The 23,700-nt window shown below is 39.4% G+C and overlaps 1 protein-coding gene across 1 annotated transcript in view; it reads left to right on the top strand.

Moving 5' to 3' along the window:
* The first annotated feature begins 7,111 nt into the window (after positions 1-7,111).
* Positions 7,112-23,700, top strand: part of SRBD1 (S1 RNA binding domain 1) — a 124,531-nt gene continuing 107,942 nt past the window's right edge. The window contains exons 1-12 of the mRNA XM_041477222.1: positions 7,112-7,234; positions 8,428-8,535; positions 11,592-11,725; positions 12,310-12,406; positions 13,662-13,738; positions 14,153-14,318; positions 15,265-15,615; positions 17,138-17,304; positions 18,494-18,611; positions 18,762-18,900; positions 21,691-21,787; positions 22,955-23,090. Coding sequence (XP_041333156.1) covers positions 13,662-13,738; positions 14,153-14,318; positions 15,265-15,615; positions 17,138-17,304; positions 18,494-18,611; positions 18,762-18,900; positions 21,691-21,787; positions 22,955-23,090 — 1,251 coding nt within the window. The 5' untranslated portion in view covers positions 7,112-7,234; positions 8,428-8,535; positions 11,592-11,725; positions 12,310-12,406. The remainder of the gene's footprint in view (positions 7,235-8,427; positions 8,536-11,591; positions 11,726-12,309; positions 12,407-13,661; positions 13,739-14,152; positions 14,319-15,264; positions 15,616-17,137; positions 17,305-18,493; positions 18,612-18,761; positions 18,901-21,690; positions 21,788-22,954; positions 23,091-23,700) is intronic.

Below are 23,700 nucleotides of genomic sequence, written 5' to 3'. Positions count from 1 at the left end.
CTGTTCTTCTGAGAGGTCCAAAACCAGCTGATAGCATAAAACCAGCTTCAGCTGAATAATGTCAGAGCAGGAAAGAAAAAATAAGGGACTTTGAAACTTTTATATAGGTGCCCTCTATACTTCTCAGTTGTGAAATTGTTAAATCCCTACCAAAAAAAGGTATAAAGGGTGAGCAGCAGGCCTTCTAATTTTACCAGCTGTAGTAAGCAAAACTCCCACAGTTTATGGGCAATAACTCTTCAGTGAATGGCAGAGATCACTGTAAACCTACCTTCAAAGTATTTAACTGGTGCCTTTTCCTAAAGCAGCATGGTATTTCAGCTATGTAATATCACCTTCCCTCTCAAAGATGGATGACACATTTATTAAGATACATTACTTCTGATCTGATGTTCCATCAATTTATCTCACTTTTACTACCTATAACTGCTGTTTGAAAGGGACTATTTTTAAAGAGTGAGAGTTTCAAATCAATATTCTCTAAAAATTCATCCAAATGCCCAGGAGAACCTGAAGCCTTTATTATACTTGTATAAATCCTAACTTTAACATAAGATTAACAAATGATAGCATGGCAGCATATTTGGTGAAATGACTGTACTTTTCTTCACTAATGAAGGGTGAAGTGGCCAGCTAAAAAGAGAACTAAGCAGCTAATGGAAAAGCACTTTATTTAAGATTGCGAGGAAGTATAATATGCCACGCATATCCTAAATTAAATCTTGTGGCATAGCAGAGCTATGACTGCAAAGTCATCGTGTGTGTAAGGGTGGGAGTCGGCAAATAACTGTGTTGGAAGCTCAAAGTTTCTCTTTAATCTTGTAATGTGTTCACTGGTATTTTATTTACATAAGCAATTACTTCTTGCTATATATAGTTAGCTACTGTAATTTTTATTTTACGGAAATAGCAGCCGAGTTTTATGTGTCAACATTCTCCATTCAATGGAATTTTTGGAACTTCTTGTCAGAGAATGAATGACCTGCAATGCTGCAGGATAACTGAGACAAATACAAGCAACAATTTTCTAGGCCTTCTAGTACTATTAAAGCTGAGGTTGCCATGTTACAGTTTGTTGAGCCTAACAGCATTGGTTTAAATTTAACAAAATTTACATGTTATATATGTTTATGTTGCTTCCAAAATGTTGGCTCCATTACAAAACACTGTGCACCCTTCAAACTGAGAAGATATTGAGACTGAGTCTGCAAGACTGATGAGAGTTGTTTAAAAGTATGGTCCCTAGGACTGCTAATAGAGCCATTTTCCAAGTATTTTTAATAAAACTGCAGGCTGCCATGCCAGTGAAAATACCAAAAGCAAGCTCTAACTTCTCCTGGGGAAGGCAGAAGGGCTGGATCTAAAAACACATCTCTCCCTGCAGCCAGAAGCTGCATCTTTTTCTCATTCAGGATCAGACTAATCCATCTCCAGCTGCAGCTCTGCTGAAGACAGTGGAATTTCAGGCAGATGATAAAGGCCTTAAGTGATTCTTATTTTCATCTTTACAGTTGTGTGGATTTGACCACACACTGAAAAGCCCTCTTTTGGATTTTAAAGCATCAGCTGGCTTTCGAGGATGGGAAAAGACAGGAAATGGTGACTGAGCATGAAAGTAGTTCTCCAAATAATGATCTGTATCAGCATATCTAGTACTATGACTACATTTTGGCTACATATAAAGTTTCTTGATTCAAAATTACCCACAGGTTGCTTGGTTAGAAATGTTTATGTATGCCTGTATAAACTGTCATGCCAGTAACGGACCTGCAGTGAAGAGGGCAAACAGCAGACACTGTTAGTGTCTGTGTCTGACTGAAACTTGTCAAAATTTTTCTGGCAAAAATTTCACTGTAAAATGTGACATGCTTATCCATCTCCTTTATGTGCAAGTGCCTGAGCATATCATAGTCATTGTTTATCCTTACACATCATTTTAGTAAGCGTTATTAGTAGCCGTTTTTAACAATGAGGAACTGAGGCACATAAGTCACTTGTCGAAGGTCACACAGGACATCTGTAGCAGAGGAGGAAATTGAGTCTGAGATTCAGATTTATGTTCCCTAGAATTAAGCCCTTTTTGTAGTTTGCTGAAAGCATATGATCAATTTGTAAGCACTTAAGTTGCTATTTGAACAGACAGGATTAATGGACATGTTTTGAGGCTCCTCCACTTGCCAACATCATCTCCTCATTCAAAAGTGATGGATTCAGTCTTTCTGTAACAAGACATGGCCTCGTGACTATTGTATGTCTTGACCTGTGTGCTTCTGCAGAGTCAGCAGAGAAACTAGATTTCTGATTTGCCTTTGAGGTATCCTAGCTCCACACAAAGAAAACTGATAGGCATATATATATATATATGGTAAAATAAAGTCGATAAATCCTGTTATATGGATAATAGTACTGGAATAATGGGTTTTGATAGTTCAGTGGTCTAACTTTTAGTGAAGGATTTTACTTCTGATTCTCCCAAAAGTGACTTTTTCCAGAAAACTCTTGCAGCCCAGAAGGAATTTCCTATCATCCTGAGCATGCTCATTTACAGAAATCAGAACTGATCTCTACTGAAGTAGAATTCTCTCTGGCAGACCCTAAACCATGTTTGCTTTTGACTCTGAAGAGACCTCCTCTTTAAAATAAATGCATGCAGTAACACAGGAACCATAGCCTACACTTCAGTCCAAGCCCACACTTCAGTCCTTTGCACCCGTTAACTTCCTTCCAAGACTTAATTATTCTTTCATTCTCTTATGTATATATACACTGGATATATGAGCATGGAACAGAACTTGAGTAATTCTACAAAAGGGTTTCTGGATCAGTTGGAAAAAGGACTACACTATCTTCCTTCCTGCAGCCGTATATTTAACTGTTCATCTATGGAATACCAACTGAAGGTGCTGGTAGAGTTCTCTATGTTTGCACAAGGTAGGTAATTTGTCTGTGCCTTTGTCCTTCACAACAGGGAAACAACAAGGCTGTGAAGATAAATACCAGGGCTTTCTGGAGCAATTCAGAAACTCTTCAAACACACTCTAACAATACCATCCTTTCTTCTGGGCCTGCTAGAAAACAGAAATTGAGGAGCTGTTGAAGCAAAGGTGTTTGTTTTGTTTGTTTGGTAGTTTTTTTTTCCTTTTTGGCAGATACTCTTGTATCCGTATAGTTTGCAAAAAGTCTTTACTAATTAATTGAGAAATTGCTGCTTTTTCTTCTGCAAGGCCATGCAGACAGGTGCAGACAGACACAAGCAAACTCTGCTCACACTCTGAGCTGCCCAGACTTTGCAAGCTTCTGTCTGGAAGATGTAGAGTCATGCTAATGTGGCACCATGCCCAAAATAACATACCCTGCCTCTCAGCAGTGCTCATTAGCTTAAGTTCATGTAGTTATCTTGCTTCTGGACTGGGGCCTTCCGGTGTCTGACAAGCTAAGTGCACTGGCAGAGTTCTCCTGCCTCTCCAGCCTCCTCTATGTACATACACCTTTATGTCATTACACACTGTCACTTTTTGTTGGGAAATGGACTGCTAAAAATCACTGACTCTCTTCTCCCAGTCGCACTCCTAAGGAAACTTTTGTCAGCCTGCCAAGATGATAAAAACACATGAGGATCTCATGGTTCAGCTCACACCACCACCACCAAAGCAGCAATAGTGGCTGCAGAAGCAGCTAACTCACAAGCTGCCAAAGCACTGAGGTAGGAAACAGAAGTATGGATTACATTCTGTATCAAACCTGAGTACAGACCATATGACCCTCAGCATGTTACTGCAACATGGCCAAGAACCAGACTGCACTCTCGCAGCATAAGTAATCCAGCATCTGTCCTCAATGGCAAGTTTCTGGGAACACTGTGAAGGACTGGATTTTCTCCAGTTCTTGAGGAGGAGAGAGTGAGACCCAGCAGATTGCCCCACTGGTTCATCTCCCTTCCTGACATTTCAGGCAGCGTCAATTTTCCAAATCCCAGAAAAAGAAAATAAGAAGCAGCTAAGCTGAGCTTCTTCCCCCAACCACTGTTAGGACCCGTAATCCATCACCCTACCTTAAAATGACAAGTTTGACTGGTTTTATGTTGAACTGTGGCTACTGTGGATAAGACATAGTTTTCAATCCTCATTGGTAATATATTATATGGGACAACTCAATCTAACTTTTACCTGTCTATCAGATGTATAAAATTGCACTCAGTAATATGAGAATGCTGCTGAGAATGCAATGCAAAGGACTCAGTGGGGAAAGAGATTTCAGATTTTTATTCTGCCTCCTTGTGGTTATTTTACTACACTGGTCTCACAGTTTTCTGTGGGATGTCTCCATTCATCAGTAAATATTTGCACAAAGGGTAGTATAAAGATTACACAGGGATCTCAAAGCATGGCTTTTTGCTTAGTTTTGCAGCCTAAATAATACTCCTTAAACACAGCTTTAGAAAAACATATCAGGCGTATATATTTGTACAATAACGTTTACGTTAATATGGATGTGAGGTTTTACCATGGCTATACCTCAAGTGTCTTTTGCAATCAAGTAGATGCTTGGAGGCTGCTAGGAAGCTGAAGCAGCTTGAAGCTGCATCTCTGTTAGCAGGGCCTGTTAGTTTTGAGGTTAAGTGCTTCACTAGCTATGGCTGCACAGCTTTTGCCCAGCACAGAGCACACATGGATCTTTTTTTTTGTAAAAGAACCCATACACATACCTCTTGGTAAAGCTTTTAAAGCCAAGCTTGAGAAAACATTTTATTGAGGGCAATACTGGAATAGGCTGACACTTAAGTCCTTCTGAAACAAGAGGGGTAATCTGTGTTTAAACTTAGTCCTATACTTTAATCTGCTTTTTTAGTAGTTTGCTATCCTGAACAGATATAAACATAAGCACATGCTTTCCTGAGTGGAACTCTGAAAACAGTTACATGTAGCAGTTGAGACATTGATTTATTGGTGTCAAGTCTAGCCCTTATCAAAGAACAATAACACAAAGAACAAGCCTTACCTCTAGAAAATGAGAAGCTACTTTACTTTGCAACTATATTACATTGCATTAGAAGGTGAATCCTACGCATGTGAGAGAGGAAAAGCAGTTGTCTGATTCAACTAATTTTACTGAAAATTATTTAGATTAGGGAGTTTCAAATGTTCTATACTTGGATTTACATCTGGTTGGTTCTTTTGTGCTGAACTCAGAAATAATTGGGTAAATGTCTTTTTAAAGGCTTAGAAAAACGTCAGTCTTAATCTTTGCAGCAGGGGTCACTATAAACAAATCTACAAAAACCTGCCAGCATAGAATACATATGCCAGAACAGAGAGAAAAATTACTGATTATAGATAAGGAATGGTGTCATTGTAGGCAAGCATGAGAAAGAAACCCAAACATTTATATATAGGCAATTTCTTTTAAATCAGTTGTACAGGCTTAGCCTATCCTTACAAGAACAGTGACCTAATTTCAAACTATTAATAGAAGTAAAGTTGACTGCATGATATGTACTTAGACATAGGAATTTTAATGCAGTGCATCAAAGGAGTCAGATGACACAGGCAGTATTTTTATATTCTGCACAAAGTTGCACTCTAAGTATTCCAAAATTTAATCAGACCAAGTCTTTAAATATGACTTTTAAAGTATTTATAGTAGCAATCTTTTGTCCTTAGTTACATAGTGCACTGAGTTCCTATACTTATTTAAAGGTTGTTTTAGCATAAGAGTAGAATCTGATCTGAGATAAAAAGAATCAGAAACTTTTCTATTATAAATGACAATGTTTCATGTGAAAACCTGATGATCTAACATGATTTCATGCTCCCTAGTATTACACTAAACTACCCTTTGCTCATCTCTTGCTAGTACAAAACTCCAGGCGAATCAGCTCTGAGCCAGCAAACACTTGCACACTTGATTACCTTTAAATATGTGAACAGTCCTATTGAAGGTTGTGAGTCAGATCCTCAGCTTGTGTAAATCACAGGCCCTATTTCAATCAACAGAGATGTGACAGTTTATATCAGCTGAAGATTTGGCACCAGAGGTGCAAGCCCATGCATAAAGACAAGTACGTGCATACGTCTCTCTCCAGGCCTCTGAAAGCTAAAGAGGTCAGGTAAACTCCACACAAAGAGAGCAGTCACACTGCATTGAACGTTATTGTGTTTAAAACCATTCCAGACTGTTAAACACACATTTATTATAAAGTCAAGATGAAAAATTATGAATTATTTAAGTTTATAGCACCTTAGTTACATTTAAGATGTTGCTGTTCCAAGGCTGGAGGACAGCTGGCTGGTAGTTATTACCACAAGTTACAAATATTTATGATACAAAGCAGAAGACCTTTTAGGGTAATGGAAGCTCGAAAGGCAGCTTTAATGTAGCAATGTGCTAGCTCCATGCTTCTGGTGGTGGCTCCAGAAGCATTTTTTGCAGGAGATATAGACTTCACAGGATCCTTGCAGATCACTAACTTAGAAGATATGGATGATAAAGGAATAGGTAGAGACTGCAGGGAAGCATAACTTTATATGGAATTTTAAGCCAGGCACCTAGCCCTTGTATACTTTTTCCAGCACTAGTGTGCAAATGTTTTTAAGGAAAAACAATGCAAATTTTCGTGGGCATGGGAAAAGGACACGAGCATCGATATTAGGATCTACATGCTCCTATCTACTCCGAGGGCTGAAAAGGCATGTATTCACTTCTGCGTCTTCTGCAGTCACCTTTGACGCAGTATCTCAGCTTCAAACAACGAGGACTTCTGCTTCCCAAGACCCCGTGAAAAAACCCTGCTCCTTGGCTAACACCTTTCGAATTCCCATTCACCCAGAACCGAACCGGATCATTTCTGCATCGCCGCCCTTTGTCCTTGGTTTAAGTGAAAGGCGGCTGATGCTCTCGCCATGGGGCAGCCTCGGGGTCGCTGGCCCTCAACCCCTCACCGGAGAGCTCCCGGGGCGGCGGGGGCGGCGTGAGGGGGGCAGCGAGAGGGGCGGTGTGAGGGCCAGTGCGAGGGGCAGCAAGAGAGGCGGTGTGAGGGGCAGCAAGAAGGGCGGTACGAGAGGCGGGACGAAGGGCGGTACGAGAGGCGGAGGCCGCCCCGCTCCGGCCCGGCCGCGCTTCCTGCGGCGCGGCGCGGCCGCCGCTTCCTGCTCCGCCCCGCGGCGCGTCGGGCGGGCGAGTCCGCCATTGCCGTGCCGGCGGCCCTTTCAAACGCGGCGGGCGGCGGCAGCACGGGGTAACGACTGGGGGAGCCGCCCGCCCCTCCGTCGCTGGGACCGGGCTGGGGGTGAAGCAGGGCGGGCAGCGGCGCCGTACTGGGCCCCGCGCCCTCCGTGCCACGCCGCAGCGCCCGGCAAGCGAGGGGTTCGCTCTTGTCTCTGTTGTTCAGGGCGAAACGAGGCTGTTCTTCTCCCTCCATTCCCACCCCCTCTGCCCGGGGAGAGAACTGCCCGACCCCTGCGAGGGGGTGAGAGGACCGCGGATGCGGGCGGGCACCCCTGGCTAGGCTGGAACGGGACAGCTGGAAGGGACAGGAAGGCGATTGGGAGGGGCACATTCCCGTGGATCTCCCACGGAGCTGATGCCCTTCCCAGGCGGTGGGGGTGACATTTAGCTCTGTTAGCCTTTTCTGTTGAACGCTATCAACATACCTGAAGAAATCGGTGTCGCCCGGGAGAGAATAGGGCTTCGGAGTACGTAAAGTGTGTTTTCATCACGGTCTCGTTTCTGGGCCGACAAGCAGTGATTTGGGGTGGTAGTGTGTCACCAAGCTACAAACACTGCTTTGCTCTCAACTCCCTTCTCCCTCCAAGCCTCCAAAATGAGTGTTCTGGTGTGATAAACTCTGCTGGGGCTGTAGCCATGCAGAAGAGATGTGTGTTTTCCATATCCTTTTGGGAGTGAAGACATCCCGTTTAATGAACCAGGATGGATGCGTTTCTGTGGGGCTGGTTTGGTGGACTGGAGAAAAGGAATAACTGCACATGATGTAACCATCTGTTGCTGCATCAGAAGCAATGTCCCCTGATTTTGGATAATGTCTTCATAGGTGGTTTGAGAGCAGTGGATTGCGGAAAATGCATGACAAGTGTTTGTGTCCTCCCTTTCTTGGGCATGCTTCTGATTCATTTACTTCTGATTCATTATGTTGCAGCATAACACGGTTGTTCCTTTTCCTCAGTGGTACCCTTCGTTACAGGAACAGGCAGGGGATCAGTGCACCTTCTAGTGCTTTGGTTTTTTGATGGTACTTCTGTAAGTAAATCCAGTAGGTGGTGTTACTGGTTCTTACACCTTTTCCTCTGTGATTAGCTTTGGGGACTGTTTTGGTGTATGTGTGTGCCCTGTATGTCTCTCTGTTTCTTTGTGGTTCTAATTTTCCAGTTAGTGCTGGAGGATCCTAAATTGTGTCTGCAACTCCTTCCTCAGGCAGGCCTGACTGGCTTTGTACAGGAAGAGTCCTTGGAAATCTGAACTAGCTTCTCTGAGCAAAAGTGTCTGGGAGTTCTCCAAGGTTTTAATCTCAAGAGGATTACAGTAAGTTGGATTTATATTTGGAAGTACAACTCAGCTGACATATCTCTGCAGGATAAAATACTGGAGAGACAGAAAGATTTCCATGCAAGTCCCTACCATTGGTATGCTTGCCATCTTTCCCCCTTGCTGCTAGCTGTATGCTCACATTTTGACATTTCTTTTCCTTAGAATGTTATTGCAGTGAAGGTGTCTTAAAAACCTGTAGAGACTCTCCTTATAATTATTGAAGTGGCCGTTTTGCTTCTACTAACAATGGTCCAAAATTCCCTTGTCATATGGGATTCATATAGTGCTCTTTTTGTCCTGCTCCAGATGTTTCATGATATAAATGCTAATATTGTTAGACTTCAGAAGTAGCTAAACTGTAAAATGCTATTATTCTTGCTGGGTTATTTGTGACAGAAAAGCAAAGGCTGTAGAGCAAAGTTTGAGGAGCTTCATGCATAGAGGGATCCCTGTTTGTAAGCAATGCGTTGCTTTGGATTAGCTAGAAAAGGGATTCAGAAGTTTCTGTGTGCTTTTCTGCTGAACAGGGCTTGTTGCAGTTACTGAAATGAAATTAATTTCCAAATGTATTTGTGATGGTGGTGGTATTTTGGGTTGTTTGGGTTTTTGTTGGTGTGGTTGTTTTGGATTTTTTTTATCCTGTGCCTTCAAGAAAATCTATTAGGGCTATTTTTGAATCTGAAAATCATTGCTCTACTGATGGAGTTTTAAAAGAGGTGTGTGCTAGTTGGGGAAGTTGGGCAAATGGTGGTGGGGAGTGAAAATTTTTTTAACTAATTACTTTTAAATTGTTATTAAACTTCTCTTTCTGCAAGCAGTTGCTTGTGCCACTGGGATTCACATAAGAAGAAATTTATTTTTAATAGGTTGTGCCTTTGCATGAATAGGGAGATTGAAGAGAATAGCAGTCTCTAAATGAGAATTGGATTGCTCCTTAATATAATAAGGTCTTTAAAACCTCAATCTACTTGTGTTCTGTGTGCAGCCTAGACCTGTTTGGGGAGAGAGACCAGAGAAATTATTATTTTCTTGCTGTGTGTTTTGTGCATACCCATGGTAAGATTCTGCACAGTAAAGGATGAGAGCTACTTGCTCAGTCTTTATTCCTTGTGTGGCCTGACCCCAAACTTCAGTAGCCTTATTTTAATGAGTAGCTGACAGGCAGGGAGAAGTGTACTATTTGCAGCCATCCAAATTGTGGTGTGGAGCTGTGCCTTGGATGCAGAGGATAGAAGTGGTGAGAACAAAATAACTGGTAACAAAACTGATGCCAAACTATTTGGAGAGTGGGCCTAGCAGATATATTTATCTACAATAGCAATGATTTAAATTGTTTCAGCTCTTCTTCACTGGACAGCATAATAGGTCTGTGAATTTCTTTAATTTTTACCTGGAAAGTACTTTTGAAGAACATGCTATAACTGCTGAGTTTTCTGGAGAAGCCAGGCTTTAGTGATGGAAGAGTGTGTTTCAAGCAATGATGCATCACACTGTCATTTGGGACATGAACAAGCAGGCAAGTTTTGATTCCCTTGAACAGAGGATCAAGGGTCTAGTGTGAAGCTTCAGCATTAAGGTTTCAGCCTATCTTACAGAAGCAAAAGATCTACAAATCTGTACACTGACAGATTTGAAATGAAACAGCAGTCAGGAGCTTAAGTATGTGGGCAAGGCCAAGGTTTCCAGGGCCTAGCTCATGTTGCCTGCCATGGAAGTAAAATATTGTTGGTGAGATGAGTAAGAATTGTTTTTCTTAAAGAGCAGCATTGTCAGAAATTAAAAGATTGCTGACAGTGTACATAAAATAAGAAAAGGTGTATTAGCTGATGGTTACTGGCCAGAAGTTTACTAGCTTCAAGTATGAGAAGAGCTGCTGGAGCAGAGCATGTTGAATTTGAATATGACAATTGTCAAGCTGGTGAAATCTTAACCAGAATGACTGGATAACTTGTGCACAATTCTGAATACTGTGTGTTTACTTCCTTCAGCTGATAAGGAAACACCAAGCGCTGTGAACATCTGTGATACATCTGTGATAAGGTGTATCAAAACTGAATACAGATACAGGAAGGAATACCTATTTATACCTGACTGATATAAATAGGTTACTCTTAATTTTTCAGTTGGGTAATTGGCTCTTCCACAGCTGTGGGATTCTTCTGGATTTGGAAGGGACTATCATTTCTTTCCTCAGGGTAGAAACCAAGTCTCACTGGAATATGGAATACTGGAATACGGTTAAGTGGAGCTGGCAGAGAAGGAAGTGTTAAAGGCAGTTTTCCCACTGAGGCTAGTCTATCTGAAAATATAATAGGAGATAAATGGCCAACTTCGCACTGGTTTGATCCCAGCATTCTGTGGGACGGCGCATAAAGCTGTTCCCAGTTCCCTCAACACTTGAGGTAGGTGATTTGGGGGACTGTATCCCCACAGAAGTGGAGCATGGAGCTGGCAGTAGCTTATGGTCAGTGCAGCGGTCAGTGCTCTAGATGCCCCATGTGGACTTAACACTGTTACTTAACAGTGTTTGCCTTTGCCTATTTCTTGAGTCTTCCTGCCTTACTTCAGGGACTGTCTCCAAGCTTTTCTGTATTAGTTATCTCTCATCATTGGTGGCATTTAGACTTGTTTCTTTTTCATCCTCTTCCCTGCCTCCCCCTCTGCAGTGAATCACAGAAGGGCTGTTTTTCTTAGTCATTAAATGTAGGTGTTTACACACCCCAGCACAGGCAGATCAGGAGGAAAATTGCAGACAGCTGTCTGGCAATTTGAAATTAAACAAGAAGTACTTTTGTGGGTTCCAATTAAAAATTATCTTTTGTAAACAAAAAGTATATATGTAGTAGCTATAAGATTCTTTTCTACAAATAGAAAGCACAGTTAGTTTGTTGTATTCATTATGAAAAGGGGAGATCATTATAATTTAGCCCTACCGTGCAGTGGAAGTATGATTTTTTTTTGTTTGTTTGTTTTGGTTTTTTTTGTTTGGGATACCCCATGCTAGATATTTATCTTACGTATGCTTTTTTGGTATTGGCTTTTATTTTCAGCTGTAGAACTCCATTTTGACTTCTGACCACAGCTTGACTGTTCATGGAGAATTACTAAGGAGCTCATCTCCTATTCTGCAAATATGGAGAGTTAGATAGGTCACCAGTACTGGAAGTGCAATTAACTTTAAAAAGTGAGCATTACTCTTGCCATAATCTTACTTAAAGTAATGACACAAATGTTGAGATATTTTGAGACCCTCAGCCACTAGAGGGGGGGAATATTAGTAGAAAAACGGACCTTCCAGATGAGGTTTTCCTTCTACCTGGGCTTCTGGGTAGGCTCCAGAACTTTCATGGTATATGCTGAGTGTTCCAAACTGACAGGGATGTTTAGAGTGGTGTTGCTCAGTAGGGGCAATGCTGACCTCAGGTGAGAGACCATGTATATTGATCTTTTCCTTCTTACTTGCAGTGATCTTAATGGCTGCCCATGAAGAAGCTGGTTAGAGTGTTTAAAAACTGATCACTGTCCTGGAATACCCAGCTAGTTGCATTAGCTGAAAAGAAGCATTAAGTGTCCCAGTGCCTTCAGAAGAGTGGATCAGGGATCAATCTGGCTTGGATGTTACCTAAATTTGGAAATCTTGGTGTTTAATATGTTTTATATCTCCCATTCACACACTGTAGTATGATATAAAAATGGAAACATTCTTTTCATGACTCTGAAGTGATGTGAGTAAATAAGTAATTCAAAATTGTGATAATGGCTGTTCAGGTATAAAGAGCAAAGGAACCCGGAGAGGCAGAGTGGCTGGATGAGTTTGGAGTTGTCTCAGAACTGACAGTGAAAAGGCACCTGGGAAGCTGATAAGGTAATATTTGTCATGTTGTTTGGAGATTGTGTTTTTCTGTGGTAGATGTGCATTCCAGCCAGTCACATTATGGAACAGCACAGAAATGCTGTTACTGACCAAGACTGTAGCTCCAAGAAGGTGTTTTGCAAGTGAGCCAACGGTGCTTTTTGATGTGACCCTCAATACTGCTTCTTCGACTGCAGTGCTGAAAATTGTCACCTAAATTTGTGTGCTGCTTTACAAGGAAAACTTCTGAAAGCCATTAATAACAAGTGTGTTCTAGTGCTTGAACAGAGGCCAGAGTGAAGTTGGATTAAAGGGCGTTTTGCCCTTGAGTTAAATGGCACTTGGGAAAATGCTTATCTGGTATGTATTGTGCAAACATGGAACTTTAAGGTTCCCATTGCAGTGGTAAGGCTGAATCAAAGGTCAAGGTATAAAAATATGAAGAACCATGAAACTGTACCAGATATAGGTAGAATATGCTTCTGAATTTTGTAGTAATTGAAATAAATTGCAAGAGTTTTTTTGCTTTTTAAGTTTTTTAAATTTTGATTTTCTGGCAGATAAAATGTTGAGGATACCTAACATTTTTTAACTAAGACTGCTAAATATGATTATTAAAATTCATGGGCCCAATCACAAAATTTCTGTAAGTGTTTAACTGAAATACAGCTATTGTAGTTATGGATCTTGGGTCAGGAGAAAGTGTGTGCCTCTTTTTTTTTACTTTTGGCAGTTGTTTTATGCACTTTCTATATTCCAAGGAGCAGCTAATTCAAAATAATAGCTCTATGTGTTGCTTGTATGCACAATGAGTCTTTAAATGTAAAAATCTAGCTTAAAATGGACAATTACCTTGTCCTGTCCTATCAAAACCACACATGAGCTCACTTTACTAGATTTCAATTTAGTTTGCTATGCTTTTTAAATGGATGGAGGAAAGACTGGCATACTATATGTAACATCCAATAAAATGAGAGAACCAGTGCCCTTTTTGCTAGAACAACTTTACATACAGGCCAAATAATTACCTCCATGTGAAGAGAAAAGTAGTTTGAGAGGTTATGGTGCTGGTTTGTTTGCTTAGTTGAAAAGATTGTTGAATGTGTGCTTCTGTGGCCTAAATTCTTGGATACTGAGAAAACCAAACTTGCTCTAGAGGAAACTTTTATGATTGCTGAAGACATTATTAGGGCATATTTGACAGTGAGCTGAAGAGAATGCAGCTTCAACCAAATGTTATGTTTCTCTCTTCATTCCTCTGTTTCAGATGTCATCTCTGCCAAGGAGGGTGAAATGTGTAGCCAAAGCCCCTACATCAGAAGATCTACCTTCATTTCTTAATTCGTAAGATCTTTTTTTCCTTAGGATTTTTTAAAGGTTTACGCTAAGCATAAGCAATTGGATAAGAACAATGTTCAGTTTCTGAGAAGTTGATGAAAAAGTTTTCGTGCACAAAACTTCAATTACAAAATGCAAATTGCTTAGGCTTCTTCATTATGATGAAGATATGGTTAAAGTGAGTCACCAGTTGTCCAAAGAGTCATGTGTACAATGTGTGTATACATTTTAAAAGTTGGTCGATTGTTTAAGCCATTAGCTCTGCAGCAGTGTGAAAGACCTGTATCTGAGTCTCTCTACCTTTCTGTTGATTTTTCCTGTTCACTTTTTTTTCATGCCAAAAACCACTCAAGACTAGCTTGGTTATGTATTTTTTTTATTCTTCTCATAAGCGACATTGTTGATTCATTTGTTTTTCAGGACCTCTGAATCAGAGGAGGAAGAGGAGGAATGGGAGCCAAAAAGAAAAATTGCCAGGAGACCTCGTTTGCCAAAGAAAACTGAGGCAGAAACTAAAAAAGCTGCTGCTCCACGGTCAACCGTGGTCAGGAAAATGGTCAAAAAGGTAGCAATAAAAGAGGAAGTGGTGAGTATCTGTAAGCAAGAGACATTTAATTACTGTTCCTGGGAAGTAACGTGAACAGTTTTTCTGACTCTGGTTCAGTTGGTTGCCTGAGTCTCATCAGCTGATACAATTCCATTGTTCCTGTGAATGTTCAGTATGTTGGATAAAGGTGGCTTTGTTTTGCATTTGTCCATGATCTAAGAGTCCTCCTTGAAAATTTTGGCCAATGATAATAGGATGTGATTTTCCTTGGATATCTTTCAACAATGTAAATGAATAAATGCCTCTGTTCTTTCTGTACTATCTCTGGTTTTGGTATTGCACTTTTGTTGTCTTCTACCTTTTCACTGGGTACCACAAAAGAAAAGGCAGCCTGTGCTTACCTTTCCTTGCATGGCTGTTCAACCCGGTAAGGATTGCAGCTTTATTATTGTTAATATAGAACGGCATTATATTGAAAATTAGATACTTCTGTCAACTATTAACTTCTGAGATCACATCATGACAAAAGCCAGTCCTTCTGACTTCTGAGGATGATCTCTACAGCAAGTCAGTAAAGAAGGTGAGGCTTGTCCAAGGTTAAACTGTATCTTGGCAGACCAGATCTCAGTTCCAGTTCCCATGCTGGGAACCTAACACCTCAGAAGAGCTTCCCTGCTGTTCCCTGTTTTGTTGACATGAATGGAGGCAAAGATTGTAGGTCAGTGTCTTCTGAAGGAAGGTCCTATTAAATTATTTGCAGGATAATTTTATTTGATCTAAATCAGAGGTCTGCTCTGTGTGTTTGTATTATTTCCTCCATGCAAGATACATTTCAGGTTACTTGATTTCTGGCTTGGCATTTTGTTGCCAGAGACATTACTTGGGAAGATGACGTGTAGTAGCAAGTGTTTTTAGAGTTTAAATGAAATGTTGAACCACTTTGTAACAGTCAGTGCTTAATATGGTTTTAATGTCTTTTTGGCAGGATGCATCCTTGCCTATTGCACCTGTAGAAGATAATAAAATGCAGCTTCTGAAACCTAAGGAAGAAAATGCAGGCACTAAACCAAAAAGTTTAAATCGAATGCCAGAAGTGCCTAAGAAAATGGAAATCAATTCATTCCAAGGGAAAAACCAAAAGAGTTTAGTGAGTGATGAAAAACCGTCAACAAGTGTTCCTGTAGTGAAACAAGAGAAATGCGAGGAAGAGTTTGCATTTGATGAACCGCCCTCTAAAAAGATTAAGTTGAATGCATGTCCTGAAGGAAAGCCAGTTAAAAATCTGGGAGGCAAGAAAATAAAAGAAGAATTTGAAATGAACTGGGACATTGTACAGGTATGAGATTTTTTCCTTTTCTGAGGTACCAATGAAATTATTTCCTGCATAATTAGCGCTTACAATCTTAACATACAATTTCAGTCCTCTGAAGTTGTCATTTAACCTCTGCTTAAGTTGTCATAAAATGTGTACAAATATAGATGTTGGTTGGTAACTGTTAAAACTTCAAACTTTTACATCATTCTAATATCTGTGACTTTGGATGTCCTTCGAACAGAGCTTGCCCGTAACAGTTTGCATGGTTCTCCTGCATGAGCACGCGGGTTTTTGGTGGATGTACACAACTGAAATTCCCACAGGAAGGCATGCTGACAGATTTGGGATGTTTGTGTGCAGTTTTACAACTTAATATTTAGTCAGTGTGGATCACTTAGTTGCAGAGACCCATCTGAGAATGTTTATCAATATATCTTTCTCTCAGGAAGGAGGTTTGCGTTCCTCATACAACAGTGACAAGAAGGGAGATATCTTTGTTTTTTAACTTTGTTTTTTAACTTTTAGGATTTTAACTTTGAAGCCATTCAGGTGGAGGCAGTTTTAGCATAGCTCTTGTGCTGGAAGCCTGAGTGTGATCATGCAAGATTTTAATATGAATAGAATGGGAATAGATAGGACATATTGTATTCATCATCCTTAGTACAGTCTACTTAAGAAAGCTGTAAAATTTTGTGAGTTTTCTCACATATTCCTGGAAACACATATGGAGAATTTGATCCTTCTGTGTGCTCTAAAAGGAGTGAATATGGTTGTGCAGGTGTTGTTATATTTTTAGGCTTCATAATGAAACTTTTGAAAGGCTTTTGTATCAGCCCTCTATGGTAACTACTGTAGTGAAGCGCAAACAGATCATGATGGTTAAAATGTTACTGAGATAAGCTGCTTGCATAGGGTGTCAGTGATTCTGTATTGATACCCTATATCTTTAGAAAGCTCAGTTTGTACAAAATCATGTTCCTCTCAATTGACAGGCTTGGTTTGTCTTGACACTGTCAGTAGTATTGCTAGTTTCCTGGTTGTGTGAGATTTGGATCAGCTCTGGCTTTGTGGGTTTTGTTTGTTTAGCTGAACCATGAGGTATGTCAATGTTGGCTTTAAAAAAAATTCCAAGTTTTCTGCGTTGCTGTGTACAGTTTATGCTGTATACACATAATAGCATAAACTGCTGTTTCTGCTTTGTTTTATAATTTTGGTTTGTTTTTTCTTCCTTGTTTTTTGTTGTGTTTTTTTTTTTTTTTGTTGTTGTTGTTTTTTTTTCCTTTTTCCCAAGAGGTACTGCTTCCTGCATTTTTTACTGTGGTTAGAAGTATCTGGAAACACTGGTTGCTGCATGTCTTGCTGAAATGCTGGGTGTGGTGGCTGGATGCATGAGGAACCTGACATCCTGTCTTGGGGAGGGCAGTAGTCTCTGCTGGCCAGTGCAACGCTTTGGGAATGGTTTTGGATGTTGAATAAGAGGCTATTTAAAGCAATCTACCATCTCTCTTAAATGTGTTTGGGTTTTTTTCCTCTCAATTGACAGGCCTTGTCAGAAATAACAAATGTTGAACCATGGGTATGTGCAAACTTAATTTGGCTCTTTCAAGAGGAAAACACGATCCCTTTTATTGCTCGGTACCGAAAAGAGCTCATCAATAACCTGGAGGCCGACGCCTTGCGAGAAGTGCAGCATGCATTGGAAGAGCTACGGTAAGTGAGTCAACAGCACCTAAATGGATCTGGGTGGGAAGTGAGTAACAACTGACTGCTGCTCCTGTGTCACTTGTTTTACCTTCTTGTACACACTGCAGCTGTAAAGGAGCTAAGAAAGAAAATAGTTTTCAACTGAGCTAATTATGCTTGATCCCTGTCTGGGGTTTTGTTAGGTTTTTTTGGGAGGCTGGGTTTTTGTTGTTTGTTTGGGTTTTTTTTCCTCTAAGTAACAAGAAATCTAGAATTATTAATTGCCAAAGACAAACTAACATTCTAATTTCTTTGCAGTTTATTAAAACTGCCCAGAAAAACTTGTACTAAAAGAGTAGTTAACAGTTGCTGGAAATACTTAGCATGATGAGATGGAAGCTTCCCTCCTAGAAAAAGAATCACTAAGAACCCCTTGGCTCCCTGGTTGGATCAGGGAAGCTTCTAGTGAAGCGCCCTTCTTAGATTGGAGTGTGCCAGGAGATGAGGTTAAACTATCCCAGATCACTGCAGGAAAGAAATTATCAGCAAAGTTTGTGGCAATGGATGAGACTGCTTTCATTCCATCTTACTTTTGAGTGACCCTGTCTTGAAATAGCAAGTGTACAGACTGGTCAGCTGTTCTGTCAGCTTGGTGTTGTCCTCCTTGTACTCACTGCTAACCTCTACCAAGAGATCCTTTCCAAGGTGGGAGTTCTTGTCTTAACAAGTAATTGAATAATAACCAAATACCTCTGCTGCTTGCGTTTGCCTCCGTGTATCTTACTGAAGACCTAGGAGTTTAAATCTGGTAGCCTGTACTTGATGCTGCAGAACTGTTTTGATGTAAATTGTATCTGTATCTTGTATCATCAGTGTGGATTTATTCTAGGGCCTTTTTATTTGGCTTCCAGGCCAATAGTATTACAAAAATGTGTGGAGCAGCAATTACTATCAGTGTTACTTGATGATTTTTCTTAGAACTACCACAGTAGTGGTATATTGATAGTGATATTTTGATACAGTTTAGAACTACCTGAAGAGAGAGAAAAATGGTTAGAAACTTTTAGATTATCAACTTGGTTTGTTGGAAGGTTAACATGAGATGATTTTCAGGGGTTTCAGAGAGTTTCAGCCATGTAATAGATGAGGTCACAATCAACAGACATTGTAATTCACTGTGAAATGTTACTGTTAACATTAATCTCTTACATTTCAGTACTGTTGCAAAGAAGACACATACGATGATACAGAAGTTGAAGAAAGAAGGAAAGTTATCTAGTTGCCTTTTAAAAGGATTGCTAAATTGTAGAACTTTGGAAGAATTAGACCATGTGGTCAGTACTCTAATCTTTTTCAGATCAACCTTAGTTTAAGTGTAATCTTGCATAACTAAATAGTGTATAATGTCAAGTGCATAGCATGATTGAAATACTTTGCTGCTTTTTAATAACTGGTTTTGTTTTGTTTGTTCTTTTTGTTATAAGTCTGCACCTTATAAAACTGGGAGTAAAGGCACCAAAGCCCAGAGGGCCAAGCAGTTGGGATTAGAACCTGCTGCTCTCTCCCTGCTGCAGAATCCTGTGGAACTCAATCTCTTTTCTTACATTAGACCAAATACCAAAGGTAAGTACTGTGCTTCTTTGAGCAGTAATGTTCTAAATGTCTGAAAATATTTTAAGGGGGAAATTACTTTAATTGTTCTGATGTTGCTGGAAGTTAGGCAACTGCTTGAAATTCAGCAGTGCTTTTTAGGAACATGTGATAACATGTTAACACATTTAATAACTCTTCAATCTTTCCTCTCTCTTTGTATTGCAAACAGTAATAACTATGGTAAAGAAATGGCATAAATCTGGAGACCTTATAGTTGACATCTGTGTTTACTGGTGAGAGAGAGGGAACCACACCACACACCTGAGACCTTTCTATTTTCCTCCTTGTATTCCTGACGATTCAATGCTGATTGTACATGAGGTTTATGCTCGTAGTCTGTACAGAAGGAAATGTCACCCACCAAAGCATATCTTAATGAAAACTGGCCTAGGGGATTGGGAGTGAGCAGGAGAGTTTGTGTCTGAATGACAGTAGGGATTGGAGAAGATGTAATTTCTGTAATTTGAGCAAGAACTTTTAACAGCATGATTGTCACCTATAGATTGCTGAATTGTGTGTCTTTGTGAATGCAGCTATGGGTGGATCTGTAGGGGGCAATCTCTGACAATAAAATGTGAAGATTGCTGTGACCTTCTGTATGATGTTAAAATAGAGATGTACGTCTATTCTTCTCTGTCCCAACACATACTTTTTCAATTTTAGCATAAAGATGCTGAACCTCCTCAGTAAGGCTGGCGCTTAGTTTTCCCACTTCAATTTATTTAAGAATTACTCATAAAATTCTGCTAATTTTGCAATGAAAATCTGTTACCAAATATTCTGGTTATCAAATTACTGCATTTCAGCACACATCATTACTTTATACAGCACTATATTGCAGCCATATATCTGACTATTTTGGCGCAATCTAAAGAGCCAAAAAAAAATCTTCTCTGTGAAGCTTCAGATAAATTATTTAGAGTATATTCAGAAGGAAGTGCTGTTTGTTGCACCATAAACATTAGGTTTTGGAAATCAGTGCACCTATTTTCAATTCTGTGCTGAAAATAGTCCTGCTTAGGTTTATATAATGGTCTGCCTTTGACAGAAATCAGCAGTTATATACATCTATGAACTGGGTCACTTTTATCACTTTGGGAGACAGTTTGACACCTAATATAGAACTTGAGATCAGAGCGTTTTGGTTTTTTTAAAAGGAATGAGCCATTTGCAGTACAGAAAAGTTTTCATCAAATCTTAATATTTTGGTTCTTTTAAATTCTCAGTGTTTTTCAACTTATTCTAAAAATAAACTGAAATAAAAACAGCAGTTCATGTTTCAAGGCCTGACATTGTAAAGTTAAAGAAGCAGGCTAACCAGAAAGCTTTGTTCTTTTTAGTTGTATGCATGGTCAAAAATTTCTCTAATTACACAAGCACATGCTGATGGACGCAGAGTGCCTGTGTGAATGGTGCTTGTTGAATGGGAACTTTCTGATTGTTTCTCAGATTCTGACTCGTTTGGGCCTATGCTATCTCATTGAAATAATCTCCCTGACTGAACACAGTCTGTGTTCAGTATGATGCATGTCTTAATGTCCTTTAGCTTTGTATTCTGACATCACTTCTGCCATAAGAAATAGTAACTCATAGATGTAACGATCCAAAATTTACAACTTCTGATAAGTTCAGGCATTTAATAATGTATTCTTATTCTCACATTTTTTCTTTCTGGCAGGTAAGTTTAGCTTCCTTGTCTTAAAAGGGGGCAAGATATTTTTTCTTATAATGTGTAAATTTATAGCCTAACCAGAAGCAGGGTTCTGGGTTCAATGAATAGGTAAAGCTGTGCAAGCTGTTAAAATGGTGCAAATAAAGCTGTCCATTAGGCAGAAGAGTGAACAGCAGCATGTGTTGTAAGAGACAGTTAATGCTGCACCTGCCAGCTCTAGGATTCTTGCTGTTTGGTCTGAGGCATTCATTACTGACTCTTGCTAGAAGCAGAGCTAGATATGTTGAATTAAAATACAAGATGTCTGTTTTATTTCATTATCTCTGCTTCTGGTCTAATTCAATCCGTTTGCTAAGGAGAATTATGTGCTTCCTCTTTTGGCCATTTGAAGGAAAGAATGGGTTCTGTGTGTTGGAAATTAACTGAATTATTCTGTTACCTCTCCAGAGATATGAAGACATTTATAACTCCATGTCTTTGAAGACATTTTATAACTTCAGTGTTTCATAGGAGAGGTTGATGGTACCCTGACCTCAAAAGTGTTGTTGTGCAAAGTCCTGCTACAATACTGTGGAAATATAAAACTCTTCCACAGAGAAAATACAGGATTACCTGCAAAGAATTTCAGTCAGTTTTCATATCAGTAGCAAAATATCTAGACTTCTGCTGCAGTTGGTCATTTTATTAAAAACTCAAAAATTGTATTTAATTTTTTCAAAAATTATATTTAAATATCCAGTTTTACTATTGTACTATTTACATCACGAATGTCAAGATCTGTTAGCATTCAAGTAAAAATAATTATTTTTCCTCTAATTTTAATATAATTTTGACTTACAATAATGCATTGGTCACTTCAGGCTCATTAAAAATAAAGTTTCAGAGGTTTTGGCAAAGAAGCTTTAGTTGATAAGAGCTTTAATGAATTACATTCTTTGAAGTCTTTGCAAGTAGTCAGATACCTTTAATCAGTTTCCTTTCAGCTTGCATATATTTGCAGTTGTGTAAAGTAATTTTATTAGTTTTTTCTGTAATTATTAACTGTGTATTATAGTGACTGTTTATTCCATAATTATTTTTCTTCTGAGGGCTTGCAAATATCCAGGAAGTAGAGGCTGGAGTGCAGCATATTTTAGCAGACATCTTTGCTAAAGATAAAGATACACTGGATTTTATCAGGAAATTGTGAGTTGCATTCTTACTTTCTAAACTTTCTTGCTTACGTGGTAAAATCCAGTCTCCTAGTGGCAGATGCAGGACTTTTTCTTAATGATGTGAAACCGGTGTTCCTGTGAGATGGATTTAGGGCTATTCCTGTGTGTGTTCATTACTGCACTGACAGCCAGAAGGGCTAGAGATCTGCTGTGAGCATGGTGTGATGCTGTAACTCTGAAAGAATGAAAAACTCTGCTCTGCCCTGTGTATAGCACATCTCTCTTGCAGATAGTGACCCATGAGGGAGTTTTCCCTCTTTGTGCTTTCTTCAAGCTATAGCTCTTCAGAAGTGAGTCTGCTTAAGCTCTTGCTCCAATAGCTGATTTGACACCAGTCAGTGTAACTAGTGTGCAGTGATGGTTGATTTTGGCATTGGTAGCCAATAAGGCAAACAAATATGACTGTTTTTAAAGCAGGACTTACTGATCCTTTAGTTGTGTTAGCTGAATTTAAGTTTTCTTACATTACCTGACTTCAGTGTTGTCATGTCTGGGGAGTTGGTGTGACAGGACAATAGTCACTTATTTCATTTTGTCTGATATGTGCCCTCTGGGGCAGAGAAGAAAGTTATCAGAGAACATGCACCATCTTAGGAACATGCAGAGTTGTTTTGAAACAGCAGTGTGATAATTTCAGTGAAGGGGGTTTTTTTTGTAAGGGATGTCCTGTCATTACCTCGCTGTCACTTTCATTATTTTGACCACTGGAAGTTCCTTAGTTGAATACTCAGTGCTTTACAGATGAATCCTGTTCATCTGAAGTGTGTTGTATATATGAGAATCATGAGGAGCATGCAGGATTAACTGCCATTTTTTTTGCAACTTCCCAAAATTTGTTATGTGAAGTTGAACCCATAACTGAAGTGCAGGTGGTGGCTTTTGAGTTTGCATTCCCTTGAGGAGGAGGGCTGTGAGCAGCTTTTTCTGCTTGCATGTCTTCTCTTGGTATATTACAGTCAGTAGACATTATGTCGCCTCAACATGAAGTTATGTCATCCAGTTCTGCAGGTAATTAGAGTTAACATAACTTGTAATTGAGCAGACTCCAAAATTAATTTATATTTGATCTATGCAGTAATGACTTGTTACAAGTTTCATGCTAAAATACTTTATAAATACCTGATTTTCTTCTATTCAGATGCCAGCAAAGGTACATTTCAATCCAATCAACATTGGCAAAAGTGTCATCCAAAAATGGAAATGAAAAAGATATAGATAAATTCCAACTGTACCATGAGTTTTCTTGTAATATAAAGAATATTCAGCATCATCAGGTAAAACTTGAAATTTTAATGTTTTTTTCTTAGAATTTTAACTGTTGCTTTTTTTTTGAATTGTGTTGCTTAAAACTAATTCTAAAGGTATTTTCTTTTTCTTTACAGTAATCAGAGGTATTAGAGGCTTTCAAATTCTTGAAATGCAGAAATAAGCTCTTGATCTCAGTTTTAAGAAACAGAGCAAAGGACTGCTATTTAGTACCCCAAAAATGGGTTTGTTTTGCAAGTAATTTTTTTTTTTTTTTTTTTCCTTTATGGAGCATCTTCAGTTATCCTAAGCACCAAGATTAGACTTAGATAACTAGATAAAGAAAGGAGAGCTGAAGCAAACTTACCAGCTGATGAGAAGCTGGTGGCTGTACAGCTAGGCTACCCCTGTTACTGAAGTTCAAAGGCAGAAGTGTGATGCACTCAATGCAACTGTCAAGACCTCTTCACTAATTCATAACTAATCACCAAGTGCATTGTCTCTTTTGTTTACAGTCCTTAAAAAAAACCCCGAAAAAAACCCAACAAAAACCAATTAAAAAAAACCAAATGATAATCCTAAACACAAAACAAACCATAATATCACAGAAGACAGACCACTTAGATGCTTTTAACTAGA

This window comes from Pyrgilauda ruficollis, unplaced genomic scaffold, assembly GCF_017590135.1.
Source record: "Pyrgilauda ruficollis isolate IOZ18807 unplaced genomic scaffold, ASM1759013v1 scaffold4, whole genome shotgun sequence".
Classification (NCBI taxonomy): Eukaryota; Metazoa; Chordata; class Aves; order Passeriformes; family Passeridae; genus Pyrgilauda; species Pyrgilauda ruficollis.
The sequence above is the reverse complement of the archived record's forward strand: the minus strand, read 5'-3'. Positions and strand labels throughout refer to the sequence as shown.